Consider the following 23,868-nt stretch of genomic DNA (forward strand, 5'->3'; position numbering starts at 1 on the left):
GGCAATGGGCCAGGCCACGTCCCGGATTTGAACTGGTCAGACTGCACCATTCAAAACTTTGATTGATATAATGAGCCATGGGCCTGCCAATTACCAGGCTTAAGTGGATTGCACCTGACTTTGGCCCATCCTTCTTTGGTCTAGATTTATGCTAAGGCTGAAGGCCTGAGAACTGGGCTTGGGCTTCAGGTTGGGCATGCATTAAAGTTCAAAAGAAAAGTGGCTGGACCCAGATAGTGGAAGTGAATAGTGATGGCAATGGATTGGATTGGCATCACGTCAAGTTCTGCCAAGCCCAACCCATTTATTAGATGGGCAATCTTGATTAAATCAAGCCAGGCTCAACCAAAGTCGACTCATTTCTTAACTAGATGGCTGTATGGGGCATGGCCTCAGCTATTTAGTTAACGAGGTGGGCGTGGACAGTCAATATAGTCCAATAACCCAGCCCAGTTCATTTTTTACTCCCCTAAATACAGTTGAGCATGCTGTTACAGGGCTGATTTCCGAGACTACGCAAACATGTTTTAGAGAATTTGGAAATAGGGTGAAGCAGTGGATCACCTTGAACGAGCCGTGGATGTACAGTGTTGGTGGGTATGCACGGGGAACGGAGGCTCCTGGACGCTGCTCTTATTGGGAAATGGGTAATTGCAGTGTTGGGAATTCTGGGACAGAGCCATACATTGTGGGACACCATCAGCTTCTTGCACATGCAGCCACTGTAAGACACTATAGGGACAAGTAACAGGTAAGAGCCTCTTTCATAGAATTGCAAAATGAGAAATGCAACTAATTTGCTTCTGCAAGACTTAAAAGACTTGCTGCTGTTAACAGGCCGAGCCTGTAACAGGTTTCCCTTTCTCACAAGTCTCATCCTCCGTACACTTGGCAATGTACTGAAATCTCAACTTATTCAAATTTTAGGCCCATCGAGTGTAGACCGACATCCACACATATGGGGCCCAGATATCATATGTGCCACTTGTACGGAGCGGAGGGCTATTCCAACTAATGCATCTTGGTATTTAACCAACGGAACTTCAAGGAAAAGAGCATCAATTGCAAGGGAACGTGCTCTTAGTATTTAACCAATTGTATTTCACTACGTCACTGAAGCATTCAGTATCTAATCCGCTCCCGAGAAGAGATACTTCTGTGATGGCGCATGTAGGAGGGCCTTTCCTGTTTGTACTCCTCGTTCTACTGGGCTCCTTATCACGTGTTAGAGGTGCCCCAGCATGTGAGGACCGACGTCCGATAAACCGGAGCTCCTTCCCGCCGGGCTTCATTTTCGGAACCTCATCATCATCTTATCAGGTTCGCTGTGCACCTTTCTCTCTCTCATCTTTCTGGAAGCTTCTACAGAGGCTTCTAGAAGCTTCTAGACATAACCATTTTTACACTTGTGAGCATCATATGGTTTCACAGTATGAAGGAGCAGCTGACGAAGATGGCAAAGGCATCAGCATATGGGATAATTATACGCGCGCACACCCAGGCTCTCTCTCTCTCTCTCTCTCTCTCTCTCTCTCTCTCTCTCTCTCTCTCTCTCTCTCTCTCTCTCTCTCTCTCTCTCTCTCTCTCTCTCTCTCTCTGCATGTTCATGTTCAGATGATCGGAGGCGTCCATCTGTTGGGAGCTCAATAACCCAAAAGTTGCAAAGAAAACAGTAAACGGCCACATTCGATTAGAAATATCCACCCCAAGAGGCAGACTTCCGTCGTAGTTTACCACCATTTCAAGAACGGTGCTGTCACTAAACCAAACACAAGGGACAATTGTGCAGAAACCCTGACCGTCCAATTCATTGACCCAACCGTGGAAGGACCATTTTATATATATATATATATATATATAAGCCTGAAATGACAATCGAAACCGTCTGAATTTCCACACGAAATTAATTTCCATAGCTCACAAATTTTAGTTTTAAGGCCACCCACTTGATAGTCATCAATTGGATGGTTAGGCCTGCTTGACATATGCTCCATGTGTATGAAGTCTTGGATGGTGGTCTCTGTGGGCCCCACCATGATGTATGTGTTTCATCCATACCGTTCATCCATTTTTAAAGATCATTTTAGACCTTATACCAAAAATGAGAGGGAGATAAATCTCAGGCGGACCACACCACGTGAAAACAATAGTGATTGGATATCCACCATTAAAATCCTCCTAAGGCTTACTGTAGTGTTTATTTGACATCCAATCTGTTTATTAGTTCATACAAATCTAGATGAAGGGAAAAAAACAAAAATCATCTTGATCCAAAACTTTTATGGCCCCAAAATATTTTTAATGGTCCACACTCATTCAATATTGTTTCCTGTGATGTGGTCCACTTGAGATTGGGATATACTTCATTTTCGGTCTTGTACCATAAAATGATCTCTAAAAATAGATAGACGGCATGGATGAAACACATACATTATGGTTGGGCCCACATAGCACTGACCACCAGCTATTGGCTAGTGTAGGGGGAGTAGCCAATACGTTTCCGTCCATGAGGGAAACGGATTGGCTAGTGTATGTGGCTGGTGTGGGTACCTGTCATGTGAAGATAGGGTGCTGATTAGATACTGACAAGTCTGAGTAGGGAGAGTAGCTACTTCACCGAGTTCTATGGACCCTACTATGATGTATGTTTTGTATCCATGCCATCCACCCATATGGAGAGATATGCATGAATCAGAGAATGAGGCAGATCCAAAGCTTTAGTGGACCATACCACAGAAAACAGCGGGAAGATTGATGCCCACCCTTGAAACCTTCCTAAGGGCTGCTAGGATGTTTTTTCGAAATCCAACCTGGCCAAAAGTTAGCAAAGTCATTAAAGAAGGGAAAACACAAATATCAGCTTGATCGAAAACTTTTGTTGCCTTTAGAAGTTTTTAGCGATGGCGTCACTCTCCCACTGTTTTCTTTGGTGGGATCCACTAGAGATTTGAATGTGACTCATTCTTTGGATCTTACACAAAAATTATCTCTCCAAATGGATGGACCGCGTGGATACGAAACATACATCATGGTAGGGCCCACAGAACTTGCTGACGTCACTTCAGTAGCAGTCTCGCTACTCAACCTGTCAGTAGCCAATCCGCGCCCGCGAAGACGAGCGTTCCAGAGAGAAATGTGTATTTAAAGTTACATGGCCCAAAAATGTTGTGTTTATTATATCCACACCGTTCATCCATTTTTTGAGATAATTTTAGAACATAATACCAAAAATGATTCACATCCAAATCTTAAGTGGACCACACCAGATATAGCATTGGGGACAATTATTCTCACCATTAAAACGTTCATAAGGACCATCATAGCCTTTATTTTCCATCCAATCTGTTCATAAGGTTACACAGACTTGGATGAAGAAGAAAAACAAATATCATATCGATCAAAAACTTATGTGACCCCTAAAGGATTTGGATGGTAGACGTTTAATCCCCACAGCTTTTTGCAATGTAGTCCAATTGATCTTTGGATCTGTCTTATTTTTCAGTTCAAGCATTAGGATGAGGTCGCCAACACACCAGCCATATGCGGTACACCGGCCAATCCACTTCCTCCATGAGTGCAACTTGTGAGGGAAACGGATTGGCTACTCCCCTGCCACCGGCCAATGGCCAGTGGTTGGTGCTCTGTGGACCCACTATGATGTATGTATTTCATCCATGCCGTCCATTTATTTTTATAGATCATTTTAGTGTATGAGACCAAAAATGAGGTATATCCCAATCTCAAGTCGACCACATTACAGGAAACAGTGTCAAATAAGCGTCGACCATTGAAAACTTTTTGAGGGTCATAAAAGTTTTGGATGAAGCTTATCTTTGTTTTTTCCCTTCATCTAGGTCTTTATGACCTAATCAACAGATTGGATGTCAAATAAACAGTACAGTGGTCCTTAGGAGGATTTTAATGGTGGATATCCAATCACTATTGTTTTCCTGTGGTATGGCCCACCTGAGAATTATATTCGTCTCATTTTTTGGATCAAGATATAAAATGATCTGAAAAAATAGATGAATGGTATGGATGAAACACATACATCATGGTGGGGCCCACAGTGCACCCACCATCAGCCACCGGGCCAATGGCAGGGGGAGTAGCCAATCCGTTTCCACTTGTGAGTAGGTGAGTCACTACCATTTAAAAAAGGGTGAATGGTACAAAAAGCCACCTAATTAATATGGAATTTAAAACTCCGGTGCCTTTTCCAGGACGTTTTTAAAACATTTTCAAAAGCATGTGCAGTAATTATATTCATTTTAAAAACATTTTAATAAGCAACATCATTAATCAGTATAATTACATTTGAATACTTTTGTTTTTTCAATTGCCCACTGAGTGGCCGTAGCCAACAAATGGCTCGGCTACTTGACTAAGCCTCATCATGACTTTTATTTTAAAATCCACGTTCATAACCTCGTGTTGCGCCAGGGTCCTGAAATATAAAAGCAAGCCTTCCAAACTTTTTTCCTAAGCATATGGCCCATATAAATCATGGATGAGTCTGATTTTTAGGCCCTGACACAGATTTTAGTGCGGCAACTAATGGTTAAGATGCGTTTCATATAATTCATCATGTTGGACCTTGTAAAAATCTTGGTGAATATCTCTCTTCCAACTATTTTGGTTGCCCTGGCCAACTTGAATCACAAGCCAGCCTGATTTTCTTGGTCTTGACCTAAACTAAGGTTACACATCTAATGGTTGGAGTTGGTTTTGCATGTGCATCACCCTGGGCTTGTAAAAATTAAAGTTGTCCCTCTCCACCTGCGTGCACTGATATGATTTAGGAAGAAAAAAAAAAAAAAAAGGAAATTGTATGGGATGGAGCTCGATTTTGATAGGGCTCATTGTAGTGCTTATATTAGATCCACTCTAACCATTAGCTATTTAGTCTCATACTAGGCCCAGATATCACATCCAAGGAAATAGTTTAGGAGAGATAGTAACCCTTGATTTTGGCAGGTCCCACCATAATAATTATATGCAATCAACTCTAACTATTACATTCCACACAAAAATTTAGGTCTATAGCCCAACAATCAAACCCATCCGTGATTCACCACACAAAGGAAATAGTTTGGACGGCGAGCGTTGCTTGTATACTTTTTTTGATCATGTGGTCCACTTGAGTGACAAATAGATCTGATTTTTCCCGACTTTGCCTAACATGGTGTGACACACTTGGTGGTCCAGGTGGATTTTACATAAACATCACAATGAGGCTACCCAAGCCACCAACCAATTTGCTCCTTGGAAGGCAGTGGAATGATAATTATATTGATTAACAAAGTAGCTTTTTGAAAAAAGTTCCCGAATATAAATTGTTAGGTAGTTTTTTTCTTTTCTTTTTTTTTTTTCTTTTTTTTTTTGGAACTCCCTTTTCACTCCTCATCTCGTGATCCTCCCACGTTTTGAAGAACGTACTGGAATATAAATTCTGTTAGGCAGTTTTTTTTTTTTTTTTTGGTAAAATTCCCTTATAAAAATGGCAGGTAGGCCAAGATCCAAACTCTCCATCTAGTGATCCTTCCATGTCCGAGGGCTGAAAATTGTTCAGAGTGTACTTTCCTGGCCATATGAGCATGTTCTAAAAATGGAAATAGTTAGCAGTCAGGATTCAACAGGAGAAATTAATGGAAGGGATGATCCGTTCTGTGCAATTTTCAACTCAGGGCGGCACACATATGGGATCCACTAAATGGTCAGCCCAGATACACTCCCTGCCAGGTGTCAGGTCAAGTGGGAGAAAGATCAAAGCGAGGTCTCATTTTAGCCATTCCCTTAGTGGGCCATTGACAAAAGATACGTGTGCCTTGTGGGAGCAGACAAAATAAAGGACGGAAGCAATGGAAACATAGCTGTGGATTCTTATCATCGCTACAAGGTCAGCTGTTTCTTTTGTATTATTATTGTTACAGGATAAGACACAACGGGGTGTATGCTAACATCACCACCTTCATGCTAATCTTTTAAATGACCTATGAGGTAACCTATCATAGATTTGTACCTTTCATTCATGAAATCAAGAGCAATTCATGGTGTAAAACTCAAGCCAATCTAATGATCCTTAGTGTCTAATCAATATCATGGAATACAAATATCTAACATTGAATAGAGAAATAAAATAGCTACAATCATCATCTTAAAACGTCTAGTAGATAGATCCTACTTTGTATTTCTTATGATTTCAAAATAACACTATGGTTTGATGATTCTAACCATGTGATGTGTAACTCATATTCAGTGAATGATTGTAACCAATAGGGCATTCAAATGATTAGGATCATTTGATCAACATGATTTTTACACCTCTTGTTATATTGGTATTACTGAAAGATCTCTCTGTTTGATGATTGGATGTCTCACATGTCATTCAAAAGGTTCGGAAACGTCTGTGTGGAGTTTTGTTAAAGTCTCATGTCCATGCATCGTCACCAATGCCCTCAGATCTTTTAAATGGCACAAGGGTTGACCCATCACTGATCTGAACCATTCATTCTTTTGTACAACAAGGACAAAGCCTTCTCGCTAATCAAATGATCCTAACCCTTTTAATGGGGCAATTTACTACAACCGTCTATTGTTACAAAGTGTTTACCTTCAAATCATAAGAAATGCAAAGTGAGATCTATATTGTAAATAATGTTTCAAAAGGATGATTAGACATTTTGTTTCTTGCCAATCTTAAAATGTCTATTTTCATGCTACCCTAGTAGAAAAATTATATTATAAATGGCTCCATCTTTGCACATTATACAAGATCTCTGTTTCAAGAATTTTGGGACATAAGGAAGATAAGGAGGAAATTAGTTTTCATGGAAAACCTACTCCCCATGATAGATAAAACAATTAAATAGTTTTTCCTCAAAAGTTGTGGACATTAATTTCTCCTAGAAAAGATATTACATCAATTTCCAAGGTTAAGAGGACACACCAGGTGACCATTAGGTCTAACGTGAACATGCAGGGGACTGTAAAACGATAATTTCAAAATAAGAAATAAAAGTAAAATTGAAATACATGGGTTTCCAATTCGTGTGAATTCTATGTTACTTTTCCATAAACATGTCCTCATTTTTATTTTTATTTTTAATTCCGGGTCTTTACTCATGCCTTGGTGGTAGACTCGGTGTTTCAACACAAGGTCATGGGTTCCATTACTCATCACGGTGAAATGTCACCGTGGTATGAATGTATGTGTATGAGTGCAAATGTAAAAATAAAATTAAATAAATAAAAGGTCCTCATTTTTCTCATGTTTCTTGTCAACAATTTTGTTAGCTTTCCCTTTTCCAGATGTGTACATCAGGCATTTGTTTTCTCCTATGATAAAGGTGGCCTATCTGACTTTTACCGAGGCCTGCAGGAAAAGATGTACAGTCTTCTTTCATATCAATAATAATATAGGTGGTAAGCTCCAACCTTTTGCCCACTAAAAAAGAACGGTCCTCATTTTCCTCCATTCAAAATTAGTAGGTGGGATGTCTCAATCTCATATAACTTGTATACTTATGAAATTTTGGAAATAGATAGGAAAACTAACCTGTTCCTTTCACGAGATATTTTCTCATGTTTGGCTTGCAAAGAATAGAGTGGATTGCAGCAAGTAATTGTTGGTCTTTTTCACTGGATTTAAGGTGAACGTTTGTCTAATGAGTCATAAATTTCTCCGTACAAAAATACATATTCCTAAAGTTAATTCATTTCTCAATAATAATAATGAAAATAATCATTATAAATTTTTTTCCTTTACTTTCCTACTTATCAAACAGGCAAGCAATTGCACTCCACAAACCAATGGTCTAGATCACCGGACCATGGGATGGGCCCATTTGTTAGAACTAAAAACACTTATATCCAGAGATCTAGGCCATGTATCATTTAACTCTTCTTAAAATACAGATACTTGGGCCTCATGAAATTGAAATCACATGGAGTTAACTATTTTGCTGGACCTCCTACCTAAACTGACCCCACCTAAACCGGGTAGCTACGGGTAGCTAGGCCGGCTGAAATTGAAATTAGCTAGAGTGACGATTTTGCTGAATCCCCTACCTAAAACTGTCGTGATTCATCTTCATGGGATGTCAGCAACATCTCCAAAACTTTTAACTGTCACATGGATTGACCTATTATGGTTTGGAACGGTTCATTCATTCATTCATACAACTAAGAGTAAGCCATAATGCCCTTGCAAAAACTCCAGCCGTTGATTCTAACTTCCTCTTTAGTAGTCCATTCATACTCCGTTTCTTTTGTACATTTCCCGCTGCCTAATGAGCACACAGGCCTATTTTTAGTGCAGTAAACTCTGCACAGTGGGACCCACCTGATGATCTGCTCTAATTCCTCTCACGTATACAATGTTGCCCAGTGTGAGAGATGAGTGCCATAAAAGTGCATTCCATGCAGTTGAATCATTTTGATTTTATTTTATTTTTTTATATGCTCTGCTGACTGTGAAAAGATACAGGAAGATGTGAAGATCATGAAGGAAATGGGAATGGACGCATACAGATTCTCCATATCTTGGACCCGAATATTGCCTCGTAAGAGAACGTTACTTGTTTTAAATTCAAAAAACATGAATTAGCAGTCACTCCATATCTTGGACCCGAATATTGCCTCGTAAGAGAACGTTACTTGTTTTAAATTCAAAAAACATGAATTAGCAGTCACTCTGTCCATAGTTCAATCAATCTGAGCCGTTCAGTGGCCACAGCTTGAAAATCACCCATTGCATATGTCATAGAGAAGTGCCCCATGTGTACCAATTTGGCACACGTTAAAATCAGGGCTGCTCATTTGGAGGTCTTCAAGGGAAAGTTGGCCTTGCCCCAACATCAATGCCAATCCACTCTTCAGTTGTGGCCCACAGGATATGAAACGAAGATGATTAAAAAACAATAACAAACGTTGGATATTCAACTTGCATATAAAGAGTCCATGTCTTGATTTTCATGCCCGGGTACTTGTACATGAGTATTGCATGATGAACACCGCGTATCCATCATATAATTACAAGTTGGCATGGTTTGTATTTTTTGTTTCTGTAGTCTGCAGAAGGTATACTAAAAGGTACCGCAGATTGCCCAAAAGTGGCCCACCGAACCAGTATGGACTCTCTAATAAATCGAAATGATCATTGACAACTGTTTCTTTCTTGTAAACCAGGGTTGTCCACATGCTGGGTTAGGACCGGACTATAGGAGTAGCTATACCCATTCCCACTAATGGATACTGCACTCATATTAATACTCATGTTAGATCTGAAATGGTACTTCTCATATCTGTGCCTTCTAGGGTGCTGAGGTACAAATTTTTTTATTAGAGATTTTAAAAAATAAATAAATATTACACACAAACATAACTCAAAAAGATTAAATTTACAACAAGAATTTAAAAAACAAAAGACTGGTTTTTATTTAAAACATAAAATACAGCATGATAGTTGTTATTAGTATTAGAAAACTAAAAAACGTGACAATGAAATTGCATACTTGATGTACAAGTAATTAAAATATAAAACCGTCCAAATTATAGGCCTCAAATTAGATGTAGAATGTACCAAATTTGAGCTTGTTTGATTATCCATTTATTAGATTGTTGAACATTTGTTGGACAATTAAAAGTGAAAAACATCCAATGGTCCCATTCAACAAACAAATTTTTGAATCATAGGTCAGGATCTTTCAACCAATATGACTTTCGGAATGCTATTTTGTAATAGTTGTTTCACAATTTACTTGGTTTAATTTGGGATACTATTTATCACATGTATAATTCCTAAATGTCAACATATCAATTATCATATATAACCTGAATATTAAATAACTCCTTATTTTATTACCACTCCTAATTTAATATGTAAACTTGACACCGACACTTTTGATTGATGATGAATTTTACATGAGTATTGCATGTTGGTGGGGCATGTATATGTCAAAATAGATAATAGAGAGGTTAAACCTATGTTCACTATTTTCATATATTATTTGTTATTTATTTATTTATATATATAATTGAGAGTTGGTGGGATTAGGATATGACTGAGTCCACATGGCACACATTTATTAATCATTCTAAAACAAACCCAAACCTATAGACGGACACCCACACCCATCAAGATACACCATACCCGGGGCTTTTTGCAGTAGACAAGGAACATTCATACACAAGTCGATAAGTTCTCTTCATATTGACTCTCTGGCCACCAGACGGTGCTATGTGGGCCTAACAAGATGTATGTAATTTTTCTTTAATTTAGAGCAGGAGCCCAAAAATAAGGCAGATCCAAATCTCAAGTGGACCACACCATCGAAAAAAGTGGTGATTGAACACCCACCATTAAAAACTTCTTAGGGGCCACAAATTTTTTGCATCAACCTCATATCTGTGTTTTCCCTTCATATAGGATTGTGTGACCTAATCAACCCACCGGACAGCAAATATAAACATTACAGTGGGCCTTAGGAAGTTTTTGATAATGGGCGTTTCGGTCACCACTGTTTTCCTGTGGTGTGGTCTACCTGATTTTTGGATCTGCTTCATTTTTTGTCTCATTCCTTTAAGTAATGATCTAAAATGGATGGATGGCATGGATAAAATACATCCATCATGGTGGCCGCACAAAACATTGTCCAGTAGCAAGGTTGCCACTGGCAATGTCAGTATATGTAATCTGCACTCGGTTCGAGTCGGGTCTGTCCCAGAATGGCCCAAATCAGAATAATTTAAAACCTGAGGGCCACCTTAGATTTTTCGGGTTGATTTTGAGAGGTCTCAAACTTAGCTTGGGGTTGGCTTTCAGCCTCGATTTGTAACTATCCGACTAAAACTATGGTCCAGGCCTTTAAAATTAAAAATAAAAAAAATAAATAATAATAATAATAATAAATTCATTTTGCCTGGCCTGAGACCGGCCTATTGAATTTGAAAGCCCTGTAATAGTTCTGGTCAAACTTTTACACCCCAGCTGGGGTTCATGAATCCAAAATTTGGACCCGGGCTTACTTATTGTCGAGTCTGGTCCAATGACCCGTCCGTCCAACGAGATGGAATAATCCAAAGCCCAAAGGCAGGAACGAGTCTTGAGTCCATGGCGTACAAAAGTATACTAAAAGACATGGGCATTTTCTGGCTGAAAAATGTTCACTGATTGGACGGTTACTATTTGTCAAAAATTTGTTTCATGGTCAATTAATGGTGGAGCCCAACTGATGAGCGTTCCGCATACCATACACACGTACAACGTGTGTGAGGCAACTGGTGTGGAGGACTGATAACTCTCTTGCTACGGGGACATTGGATCAGCTGTAAAGCTGACACTTGTAGATATGGTGGGCGTACACAGACAGACATCGTTCCCTGTACACTTACACATTGGAGAGATCTAGACCCTATATTCACGGGCTTGGACGGTGGATGGATCAAGAGAACAAGTAATGCTGATTGGTTGATTCGATCCTAACCATTAATCCATGATATACAAATTGAGAGAAAATCATGGCTCGCATGCGATAAGAAAGTAAATGATAGGATTGCCCTTTCAAAGCCAACTAATGATGGGCCCCACAAGGGATGAGCAGTCAGATTCTCCCCCACATTGTCATGTGGGCCCAAACAATGTACCGTCCAGATCATTTATCATACGCATGGAAAAATGTGGACGAATCCACACCATGCGTTCTAGTGGTTCAACAATGCATGGCTCAATTCTAGATATCTCATAGTAAGTTGATTGTAGACCGTTTATTGTATATCAATTCTTTTAAGTAATTCCAGATGGAAGTCTGAGTGGTGGAGTGAACGAGGAAGGCATCAAGTATTACAACAACCTCATCAACGAGCTCTTATCCAACGGTCATTATTCAATATCTCTCTTTCTCTCCCGTACCTTTTTTCTTTTTTTTTTTCTTCAGACGCACATAACATCAGATACACATTTGGGAAGGCTTGCCCACTATAGAAACTTTCAGATAGGAAGTGGGGTTTATTGTTTTGTGTATATATCATCCAACTCATTCATCATATGCGGCCCTCCAAAGGGACCTGTACAAACTCAGGCCATTTAAATAAAATTGATGTGGGCGGCCACAAGGACCACAACAAGTGAATATATAGGTTTTAACCGCAATTGTACGTTGCTCCCTGTGGTGTCTCACTTTAGCTTTGAATAGGAACGATTCTTGCGATGTACTGTGCCGATGAGTCTCACCAGATCCACTGTTTGGGCTCCACACATACAATGGGTGGGCCCCACACAGCTTGGACGCATGGTAATAAGGCATGTCATCATTTCCCAACTTATAATACTTCCAAATATCATTGTCTTAAACAACTCTCGCACGTGCGCAGGTATACAACCATTCGTAACACTCTTTCACTGGGATTCTCCGCAGTCCCTTGAGGACGAGTATGGAGGCTTCTTGAGTTCCAAAGTCGTGTAAGTATAAATACTCTGCTTCCAAAATTCCTCCACCCTTGATTTATGTATTGTGGTACTTCAAGAAAATGGACGGCTCATACCATCTACCCATATCCTTATGCAAGCCCCATGCAGTGAGACTTGTTGGCTGAGCCTTAGTCGTTGGGCTCATCCAGGGTTGCAAAATGCGCCAGGTTGGTTGGGGTCCTGATTTTGAACTTATCAGGGCTGGCCTATTTCAGGATTTGACATCCAAGCCATCCATCTGGTGGATCCATCGCTTCAGACATTCTACACCAGAAATAAATCTGCTCCTAACAGCGGATGAGCCACTGCGTTAGAAACAGGTGATGTGTAAGAAGCATAGGATGACTGGAAGTCTTTTTAGCCATACGCTTTGTTCTCTGCACTGTGGCTCACTAGATATAAGTGAACCTGCCTGATTCATGTGCCTGGCATCTACATGGTGGTGTCCCTCTAATGGAAGGATTGGATCTCATACCTATGCCCCATTCTGGCGTAGGCCTGGCACTGGGCCAGGCGAGGGGCTGGATTTGAACTGATTAGACCGGACTATTCAAAACTTTGATTGTTATAATGAGCCAAGGGCCTGCTAATTACCAGCCTTAAGTGGGTTGGACCTGACTTTGGCCCATCCTTCTTTGGTCTAGATTTAAGGTGAGGCTGAAGACCTGAGAACTGGGCTTGGGCCTCAGGTTAGGCATGCATTTAAGTTCAAAAGAAAAAGTGGCTGGACCCAGATAGTTTTAGATGGGCAATCTTGACCCGAAAATTACCCACTGACCTTATTTTAAATCAAGCCAGGCTCAACCAAAGCCGACTCATTTCTTAACTAGCTGGCTGCATTGGGCATGGGCCCAGCTACTTGGTTAATTAGGTGGGCGTGGATAGTCAATATAGTCCAATGACCCCAGCCCAGTTCTTTTTTCACACCTCTAAATACAGTTGAGCATGCTGTTACAGGGCTGATTTCCGTGACTACGCAGACATATGTTTTAGAGAATTTGGAGATAGGGTGAAGCAGTGGATCACCTTGAACGAGCCGTGGTCATTCAGTGTTGGTGGGTATGCACAGGGCACCTTCGCTCCTGGGCGCTGCTCTTATTGGGAAATGGGTAATTGCAGCGTTGGGAATTCTGGGACAGAGCCATACATTGTGGGACACCATCAGCTTCTTGCACATGCAGCCACTGTAAGACATTACAGGGACAGGTATCAGGTAAGAGCCTCTTTCATAGAATTGCAAAATGAGAAATGCAACTAATTTGCTTCTGCAAGACTTAAGACTTACTGCTGTTAACAGGCCGAGCCTGTAACAGGTTTCCCTTTCTCACAAGTCTCATCCTCCGTGCACTTGGCAATGTACTCAAATCTCAACTTATTCAAATTTTAGGCCCATCGAGTGTAGACCGACATCCACACATATTGAACTCTCCAAACTAGGGGCCCAGATATCATATGTGCCACTTGCACGGAGCGGAGGGCTATTCTTTTAACTAATGCACCTCCAGCCGTCCCTTTTTGCTGGATGTGAATGGGAGCGCATTGTATGTGACCCCGGGCATAGAAATATACCTGTGCCCGGGACTGTGTGGGGTCATAGAGTTGTCCGTTACAAATCTACTCCGTCCATCTGTTTTGAAAGACCACAGTAGAACAATCCAAAATTCAGGTAGATCCAAAACTCAGGTGGGCCATACTAAATGAAACAGTGGGAACAGAAACATCCACCGTTAAAACCTTCCTGTAGAACAGAAACAGAAGCCTGATGTTTATATGCCATCCAAACCGTTCATAGGATTATTAACACACAGATAAGCTGCAAGGCATAAATATCATCCTGATACAAAACTTCTGTCACACCAGGCGTCCAATCCCCCACTGTTTAATGTGCTATGGCCCACGTGAGGTTTAGATCTTCCTGATTTTTAGACTCCTATTGGTTTCTTTCAAAACAGATGGACGGATTAGATTTGTAACGAATATATTTTCACGCATCACACGGCCACAGGCACGGGAATATCTCCGCTGGGTCACAGGCGCAGATATCTACTGAGTAACTCATAACGCTAGAGCCTAACGAGTTAACTCTTTGGATCCACCGTGATGTATGTCTTATCCAAGCCGTCCATATGTCTGATATGATGTATGGGCCCGGGAGTCCCGATGGTCCTTCGGGCTTGGCCCATATTAGGCTGGCTTAAATCAAGAGCCTGATTGTAAACGGGCCAGGCTTGGGCTTAGCTCTCAAAAGACCTATGAACCCGGCCCAGCCTGTAAGTCTTTTTAAACCTACTTTTCTCCCATTTCTTTCATTTTCTTCCTCTCTCACACCATGAGTCACATCAAAATATCATTTATCCACAAAGATATCGAGGGCTTGGGCACGGGTTGGGCTTTGTGTAAATGTTCTGGGATGGACTCGGGCTGGACTATTTCAGTCCGCACGGTTTTGGACTGGACTTGGCGTTAGGTTCAGAATTACATTCCAACCCGGCCCATTTATAGCCCTATTTATCAGCTTATTTTAGGCCTGATACCAAAATTGAATCATATACATCCAAAGCTCAAGTGGACTGCCCCACAAGGAAACATTGGAGATAATGACATCCACCGTTACAACCTTCCTAGAGCCCGCAGTAATGTTTATTTGTCATCCAACCTGTTGGTAGGGTCACACAATCATCCAACGGATGAAGAGAAAACAGAAATATCAGATCCATCCAAAACTTCTGCGGCCCTTTAGAAGTTTTTTGTGGTAGGCACGCGTCTCACTGTTTCTTGTGGTGTGATCTATTTGAACTTTGGATATGCTTTGATTTTGGGTTCATTTTCTAAAATGAGCTGAAAAAATTGGATAGACGGTGTGGATAAGACACAGACATCACAGTGGACCCTACAAAATCTGCTCAGCATTCGAGTTAGTTTTTGCTGTACAAACTAGTAAACTATCCTGCTTGAGCAGCTAATGTCAATCTCATATTTCAATGGTCCGGATGAACTCCCTTTACAGGAATCTCAAAAGGGCATTATAGGAATAGTCAATATGGCCCGTTGGTGTATTCCCCTGTCGACATCTGAGCCCGACTATAAGGCAGCCCAACGAGGCATGGACTTTAATGTTGGATGGTGAGTGATGGAAAGTCTACCTTCTATTCTATGTTTTCAATTGACCATCACAAGGTAGGTCCATATATGCATCCAAAATATGAAAGTATCCAGATTCACAAGTTTGTACTAGTGGGCTTATGTTTAGGTGATCGAAAGTGTTGATTTGATGGGTCCCATCGTGGAAAGGGGATGCCTGGAAGATATCCCAAGTTCAAAAGATCATAACGCTGGTTAGTGCCTACAAAATGACTGTTGAGAAATTTACAATAATATGCCAAAACAATGCCAAAAATTGGATGGATGAGATCTCCCATCTGCAGAAATTTTAGAGCTATTAGCCATCCATGGCGAGGCACATCATTTCAACAATTCTGATCGCTCAATTAGCTCAACTGGTTCAGTGGAAACTAATTCAACTGTTTAGTTACAATTGATTGGGCCACATGCTATTATCAGAGATAGCTCACACAAAGTATGTTTGAAAGTTGTTCCGTCAAGTATATAATCAACCCGGCTTATCTCTAACAATGGTATGTGGCTCAATTAAATCTCACCCCGTTGAGTTACTAGGCAATCAACTTCCATTTGACCCATGATTGGTTTATCAACTTTCCCCACTTGCATTTATTCTCACCTCAGCTGCCTGCATGCCATTATTAATCACTTAAGAAAGGTAGGATTAAAAAATTTATTTATTTTCTGTAAAATTTTCATGGCTGAAGATACACTGTAATATTAAAAATAAAAATAAAAAAAAATTAAAAAATAAAAATAAAAATAAAAAATAAAAAAAAAAGCACTGCATAGCTATTGCCATGTAGTTAGTCTGCAGGCGATCAATTGTCATCTATAAAAATCATTTATTCAAATTGATTAAGGTAAGTTAATCATGACTGAACCCACTCTAAGTGTTTTTCAGCCCTTACTAAGTTTCGCTTGAAACAAATCAGAAAGGACTCTGATTGTGGATAAACCCACGGTAGAATTGGACGGTCCCAATTTTGATATATGACACCGGTTTTGACACTAACAGTTTCCTGTGTACCACTATGAAAATACACCAAGCAGTGGCTCAAGCAACATTTGTGCAGCATCATGCACAGTATGCGCATGCAAGGAGTTTCACGAAAATCTATCTAGCATGCTATGATATGATCACTTTTAAGCAAAAGTTCACCATGTTATGATATGATATGCACAGTATGATGCTGTGATTCGAATTAGACTGCTACTTGATTTTGTTTCATGTATAAGAAAAAAAACTTTGAGAGGTCGTTATATGCTCCGGGACGCGTTGTTTGGGAGTTTTGATTTCTTTTGAGTTGGTTGGGCATATATGATAGGTGTGGCACTGTTTCTTATGCTGCCCGCCCGAAGTTGTAATTTTACCCTCATGAAATTTATTTTATTTTTTTTAAAAAAAAAAAAAGAAACTTGTTTTAAAAAATTACAAAATTGACACTCCATCTTGGTTTATTCAGGTTTATGGACCCTTTAACCAATGGTGAATATCCGCCTAGCATGAGGTCCTACGTGGAAAATCGGCTACCAAAATTCACGAAAGAACAGTCTGATATGTTGAGAGGATCGTTCGATTTCATAGGTCTAAATTACTACACTTCCAGGTACACAGCTTATGTTCCTCACTCCGATGCCACCCGAGTAAGCTACACAACCGATTCACATGTCAATTTAACAGGTAAACATGATTGAAACCTAGTGGAATTCTGCTTCTCTACACTCAAAAAAAATTAAAAATGAGTGTGTGATTTTTTATTTTTTTTTATTGTCATTTGTAACAGTCGAGCGAAATGGGATCCCAATCGGAACTCAGGTAACATATTTACAATACCAGACATGGTTCGATGTATGCTGCGGCTTATGGGCTAGACAAGAATACCGATTTACTTGTTTTATTGCCAATGCAGCTCATGATCTCTTGATTGACGGATCATATACCTCTCCCCATTCATCACTTGCACCTGATCACATTCACCATACATACTTATACACATACAACATTGTGTATTGGATATAACTACATCAATACAATTCATGCATTGGGCATGCATTGAGCGTCCATCGACATTTATGTTTACAGTACATAACATGAATAGTAATGGGCAAAATTGTACAAAATTAGTCCTAAAAACAACTAAAATTCAGGATTATTAAAGAACATGAAAAGAGTATAAGATAAAAAGAATGAGCCTTGAGTTAATTTGGTAAAGCTGGATGGCGATGTAGCGACAGGACTACGAAATTTATATACATTGGCACAATCTGGTAACTACTGTTAAGTTGAAGCTATGTGGGGTCCACCCATGATGTGTAGCTAGAATCTAGACCATTATTAGTTGCACCTCATTGTTCAAAACATCAAAGAATAATCCTTATACAAAACTTGGCCAGGCGTACCATAAGAGCAATGAACAATCATGCCTAGCTATAACCTAAATTCACATGGTTTGGCCTACATGTAGGGATTCACCTACCCTAATAGGCATTAAGGATGCAACCACTTATGGGTATGCTTTTGCTTGTGCACTGATTAGAACCTGAACTGCAGGCTGCTTCACCATGGCTGTATGTGTACCCACCAGGAATCCGAGATATGTTAGTCTATGTAAAGAAAAGATACAACAACCCCATTATTTACATTACTGAGAATGGTAAGATGATAGACTACTACCTATAATGTTTGTCACTTTCATATTTTGTAACTGAATATCAAGTAGGCCATTATCTCATTGTTGACACTGTACAGACAATTGTAGACTGCTTACAAGGAGAAGTAATGATGTTCGTTTAATTATATCATTGCAGGAATAGATGAGCTCAACAACAGTTCCTTGTCACTGGAGGAAGCGCTGCAAGACGAAGCGAGGATTGACTACTATCATAGCCATCTTTTATTTCTTCAAAATGCCATCAGGTGTGGTTGCATTTACTCCTTCTCATGTTTTGATGTCTTACATGTGTGGTATCCATGTGTAGAGATAGGAGGATCGATAATTAAAATTATTAGGATGGTCTATTCTAGAATTACGTATAGACTGATGGTTGAGATTTAAATTGCTGGCAGGGATGGTGTGGATGTGAGGGGCTTCTTTGCTTGGTCATTGTTGGACAACTTCGAATGGGCAGAAGGTTACACCGTTAGATTTGGCCTTATTTTCGTGGATTATAAAGATGGTCTGAAGAGATACCCAAAGCAATCTGCTCTTTGGTTTCAGCAGTTTCTCAGAGGGCGTGAGGGTACAGAGAATTCCATCTCCTCTGAATGATAAGTGGGACATGCACGGTACTAATACAGGTAGGCCATGTGTATGATTTAACTTTATGGATCTATTGCTTAATGTACCTATTTAGTGTTATCGGTATGTATATATATTTATTCATATGATTATGTTGGAATGTTTTTATGTTTGAATATATGGATGTGATTGTTTTGTAAAAAAGTTATACATTGATACTTAGATATTGTACATTATGATGAAATATGGCTAATATTCATCGATTAAGGACTTGATCTATCCCTAGCACAACATAAATTATTGTGCAAGTATACATAACATGAGTGAAGCATGTTGAGGTGCATGTACTTGAGATATACTTCTGCTTTGAGTTACGAGATGATAATAACGAAATCTCACATTAATTGGCACAGTCGCTCTGTACTGCAAGTTAGATCATGTAAAACTATACATAGCTATAAAATGGATCATTGGTTGATCCAATGGATCCTACTAATGATACCATATACGATGAATACCTGATTATTTATGATATGTGATTTGAATCACATGTACAGTAAGACTAATCACCTACAAATGACTGATCAATTCCAATTCAAAAGTTATGCAAGTATTGTAGGCAAGTATTGTGCCATTATTACTCTACATTACATGATAGGGTTGTAATAAGGTGACTTTACTTTGGTGTGCATTCTCAAATAAATCCAACAATGCATTCAATTATATCACAAGGACCCTAGCAAAGCAGCAAAACTGAGATTGAATTAATGAGATGGGTAAACCATGCTTTTAGAGAAGTGACGGTCCGAATCTTATCTGAACTGCGAGAATAATTGACTAAGCCGTGCTGTAAGGGGGCATTCTCCACACGAGATGGGGCCAAGCCGAGTATGGGTGACAAGTCGGCCATTGGAGTACTCTGGGATATACACTAGGTAGAGAAATATCATAGATGATTGCATAGTGGTGATAAGGCATGGAAGACTTATCAGTGATATAAGATCAAATGGGCAATCAAATTTTATTGCTAACTATTTTGTAGAAATATATTTTTAATGAATTTTGATTAATTAAATTTACAAAGATAAAATAGATTTGATCTCAAAAGTAGATAAGTTTACATCATGATTAAAGCATTGGTATTTGTGCACATACATACATCAATGGAATCAAACAACCTGATTAAGAACGATCGAATCAAATATTTAGGATAAGCAATTGGAGATTAGGACGAATAGTTTCTAGTCCATTTGTAGATTTAGTACGATGCAATCCCCTAAGGGCAATTAATCTTAAAGGTTTCACATTAGATGTAGATAAAACTTTCTTAATAAAGACAAGTACGATAATTCAATACACCCAATTACCATCATAACTTGAGAGATACACAAGTAGACATGTCAACAGGCAGGGTTAAGCTTGGGCAAGCTGTCTAAACCCAGCCCACAGTGTTCAACTTACGAACAAACCTAGCCCTAGCTCGTGATAGGCCAAAAATTTTCAGCCCAAGCCCAATCCAGAATGTTTATATAAGGCTAGGCTTAAGCCCAACTTAAGCCTGAACTTGAAATGGTGATGGTATACCATTTTCCTTCCTCTTCCTCTTCTTGCAACCAACCCAATACCTAATGAGAGAGAGAGAGAGAGAGAGAGAGAGAGAGAGAGAGAGATGGGGATTTCTCTTTAAGATATTTTAAAACTACCATTTGCAAACTTTAATGGGCCAAGCAGGGCTGACAGGCTTTTCGATGTCTAGTCCAAGCCTGGCGCCCGATTAGAAACAGGCTTTGATTTTAAGCTCGAGCACAGCTCTCAAGCCTGATACTCCAGCCCATGTTTAGCTTGAGGTGAACTAGGTTCGAAAGCCTGATGGGCCAACCCAGCCCATTAACACCCTTACACAGAAGTTAGGGCCTGTTTGTTAATGCTGAATTTTTGCACTTAATGCAGAATTGGGAAAATGTTCCGTATTTAGTGGTGTTTGTTAATGCGTCGTTAACGTGGAAAAAGGAAAGCACTAAGTGGTTTTTTACTGAATTCTTGAGTTTGGCTTAATGGTGAATGCGGAATGCGCTTAGTGAATTTTTCATTAAACAAAATTTTTTGCTTCCAAAATGACCCCTTTTCAAGTTGCTATGGCAATTTCTTCTCTTTAAATTATTTGAGCAATACAAAATCAGCTTTTAACTGTGAAACTTCTTTATGCCCCACCATGATCTCTGTGTTTCATCCATTTTTCAAGATCATTTTACGGCTTGATACCAAAAATGAGAGGAATATAAATCTCAGGTGGGCCATACCACGGGAAAACAATAATGATTGGATATCCACCATTAAAATTCTCCTAAGGTCCAGTGTACTGTTTATTTGACATCCAATCTGTTGATTAGGTCATATAGACTTAGATGAGTGGAAAAAACAAAGATCAGCTTGATCCAAAACTTTTATGGCCTCCAAAAAGCTTTTAATGGTCAACGTTCATTCAACACTGTTTTCCTGTAATGTAGTCTACTTTACATTGGGATATACCTCATTTTTTATCTCATACCATAAAATGATCTAGAAATATAGATGGACGACATGGATGAAACACATACATCATAATGGGACCCACATAGCACCGACCATCAATCATTGGCTGGTGGCAGGGGAGTACCCAATCTGTTTCCGCGGACGCGGATTGGATACTGCCAGGTTAAGTAGCGAGACTCGCTTAATGAAGTTACGTCACCAAGTTATGTGGGCCCCATCATGATGTATTTTTTGTATCCATGCCGTCCATCCATTTGGAAATATAATTTTAGGTAAAGAGCCAAAGAATGAGTCTAATCCAAAGCTCCAATGGACGTCACCATAAAAAAAAGTGAGGAGAGTGACACCCACCATTGAAAACTTAAATAGGCCACAAAAGTTTTTGATCAAGCTGATATTTGTTTTTTCCCTTCTTTCATGTCTGTTGTAACTTGTGAACAGGTTGGATTTCAAATAAAATCACGATGAGCCTTAGGAAGGTTTCAACGGTAGGCATCAATCTCGCCACTGTTTTTTGTTGTGAGATCAACTACATATTTGGATATGCCTCAGTCTTTAACTCATCCTCTAAAATTAAATCTCCAAGTAGATGGATGGTGTAGATAAAGCACATACATCATAGTGGGCCCACATACGTCATAGTGGGCCATGGAACTTGATGATGTCACTTCAATAGTGAATCTCGCTATTCAACCAGTCAATAGCTAATCCGCGTCCATGTAGGATGCGGATTGGTTGGTGTACCTCGCACCAGCTATACAACTATTGTATTGACGTCAGCAAGTTTTGCGGGTCCCATCATGAGATATGTGTTATATCCAAACCTTCCATCCATTTGGTGAGCTCGTACTAAAGCTTGAGACAAAAGAAAAAAAAGCTACAAAAAGCAGCAGGGGATTAAATGTCTACATTAAAACCCTTTTTAGGGTCGTAGAAGTTTTGGATCAATAAGATTTTTTATTTCTTTTTTTCTTTTTTTTTCTCCTCTTCATACAAGTATTTGTGACCTTATGAACATATATGGATGGAAAATAAACTTAAATAGGCTACGGAAGTTTTGGATCAATATATTTTCACTTCATCCAATTGGGAATGACCTTATAAACAGTTTGGATAGCATATAAATATAAGGTGGGCCTTATTTAAAGGTTTTGTTGCTACTTGTGTTCAATCTTATACAACACATGGTGACAATCTTCCCGCTAAAAGGAATTGAGGGCCTTATGATGATATTTTAGTTTTTTATTAAGTATTTTAGTTCATTTGAATTAAATAAAATGATTTATTTTCATTTAATAAAAAATAATTTCTTTATAATGTAAAACATTTCCAAACGAGCAATAGGGGCAAATGTGTTAAATTAACATCTTTTAGACATTTAAGATGTTTGTTAACAAACCGTTTGTTTCAAATTCAGTACTTAGTTTTTAAACTTCAAACATAATTATCAAACAAGTTTTTTTACTTCATATTTCAGATTCAGACTTTAGATTTCAGATTCGGTCTTTAGACTTTAGATTTAACAAATGGGGGGCCTTAGTCTCATATTAGGCTCAGAGATCACATCCAAGGAAATAGTTTAGGAGAAATGGTAACCCTTGATTTTGGCAGGCCCCACCATAATAATTATATGCAATCAACTCCAACTATTACATTCCACACAAAAATTTAGGTCTATAGCCCAACAATCTAATTCACCACACAAAGGAAATAGTTTGGACGGCGAGCATTGCTTGTACACTGTTTTCGATCATGTGGTCCACTTGAATGACAAATAGAGCTGATTTTTCCCAACTTTGTCTAATATGGTGTGACACACTTGGCAGTCTAGGTGGATTTTACATAAACATCACAGTGAGGCCACCTGAGCCACTAACCAATTTGCTCGTAGGAAGGTAGTGAAATAATAATTATACAGATTAACAAAGTAGCTTTTAGAAAAAAGTGCCGGAATATAAATTCTATATTTGTTAGGTAGGTTTTTTCTTTCTTTCTTTCTTTCTTTTGGAACCCTTTTTAACTCCTCATCTCGTGATCCTTCCACGTTTTGAAAAACGTGCCGGAATATAAATTCTGTTAGTTAGTTTTTTTTTCTTTTTTCTTTTTTTCTTTTTTTTTTGTGTAAAATTCCCTTGTAAAATTACCTAACATGGTGTGACACACTTGGTGGTCCAGGTGGATTTTACATAAACATCACAATGAGGCTACCCAAGCCACCAACCAATTTGTTCCTTGGAAGGCAGTGGAATGATAATTATATTGATTAACAAAGTAGCTTTTTGAAAAAAGTTCCCGAATATAAATTGTTAGGTAGTTTTTTTCTTTTCTTTTTTTTTTTTCTTTTTTTTTTTGGAACTCCCTTTTCACTCCTCATCTCGTGATCCTCCCACGTTTTGAAGAACGTACCGGAATATAAATTCTGTTAGGCAGTTTTTTTTTTTTTTTTTTGGTAAAATTCCCTTATAAAAATGGCAGGTAGGCCAAGATCCAAACTCTCCATCTAGT

At 39.2% G+C, this 23,868-nt stretch overlaps 1 protein-coding gene across 1 annotated transcript; it reads left to right on the top strand.

Moving 5' to 3' along the window:
* The first annotated feature begins 1,158 nt into the window (after positions 1 to 1,158).
* On the top strand, positions 1,159 to 19,053 carry LOC131222443 (beta-glucosidase 12-like). The gene is made up of 13 exons (XM_058217508.1): positions 1,159 to 1,320; positions 1,432 to 1,501; positions 5,841 to 5,899; positions 8,489 to 8,564; positions 11,800 to 11,877; positions 12,373 to 12,460; positions 13,427 to 13,682; positions 15,477 to 15,592; positions 17,056 to 17,273; positions 17,377 to 17,408; positions 18,144 to 18,246; positions 18,401 to 18,509; positions 18,660 to 19,053. Exons 1-13 carry the CDS (start codon positions 1,162 to 1,164, stop codon positions 18,859 to 18,861), a joined length of 1,566 nt encoding a protein of 521 aa, XP_058073491.1. The 5' UTR covers positions 1,159 to 1,161; the 3' UTR covers positions 18,862 to 19,053.
* The last annotated feature ends 4,815 nt before the right edge of the window (positions 19,054 to 23,868 follow it).

The sequence above is a fragment of the Magnolia sinica genome, chromosome 13 (assembly GCF_029962835.1).
Source record: "Magnolia sinica isolate HGM2019 chromosome 13, MsV1, whole genome shotgun sequence".
NCBI classification, from domain to species: Eukaryota; Viridiplantae; Streptophyta; class Magnoliopsida; order Magnoliales; family Magnoliaceae; genus Magnolia; species Magnolia sinica.

Excerpts from the sequence above, each read along its gene's own strand:
- LOC131222443 (XM_058217508.1), top strand. The coding sequence starts at position 1,162 with ATGGCGCATGTAGGAGGGCCTTTCCTGTTTGTACTCCTCGTTCTACTG. Across the intron at positions 1,502-5,840 it reads TTATACGCGCGCACACCCAG|ACAAAATAAAGGACGGAAGC; the intron begins GCTCTCTCTCTC and ends TTGTGGGAGCAG. Across the intron at positions 12,461-13,426 it reads TTCTTGAGTTCCAAAGTCGT|GGCTGATTTCCGTGACTACG; the intron begins GTAAGTATAAAT and ends ATGCTGTTACAG.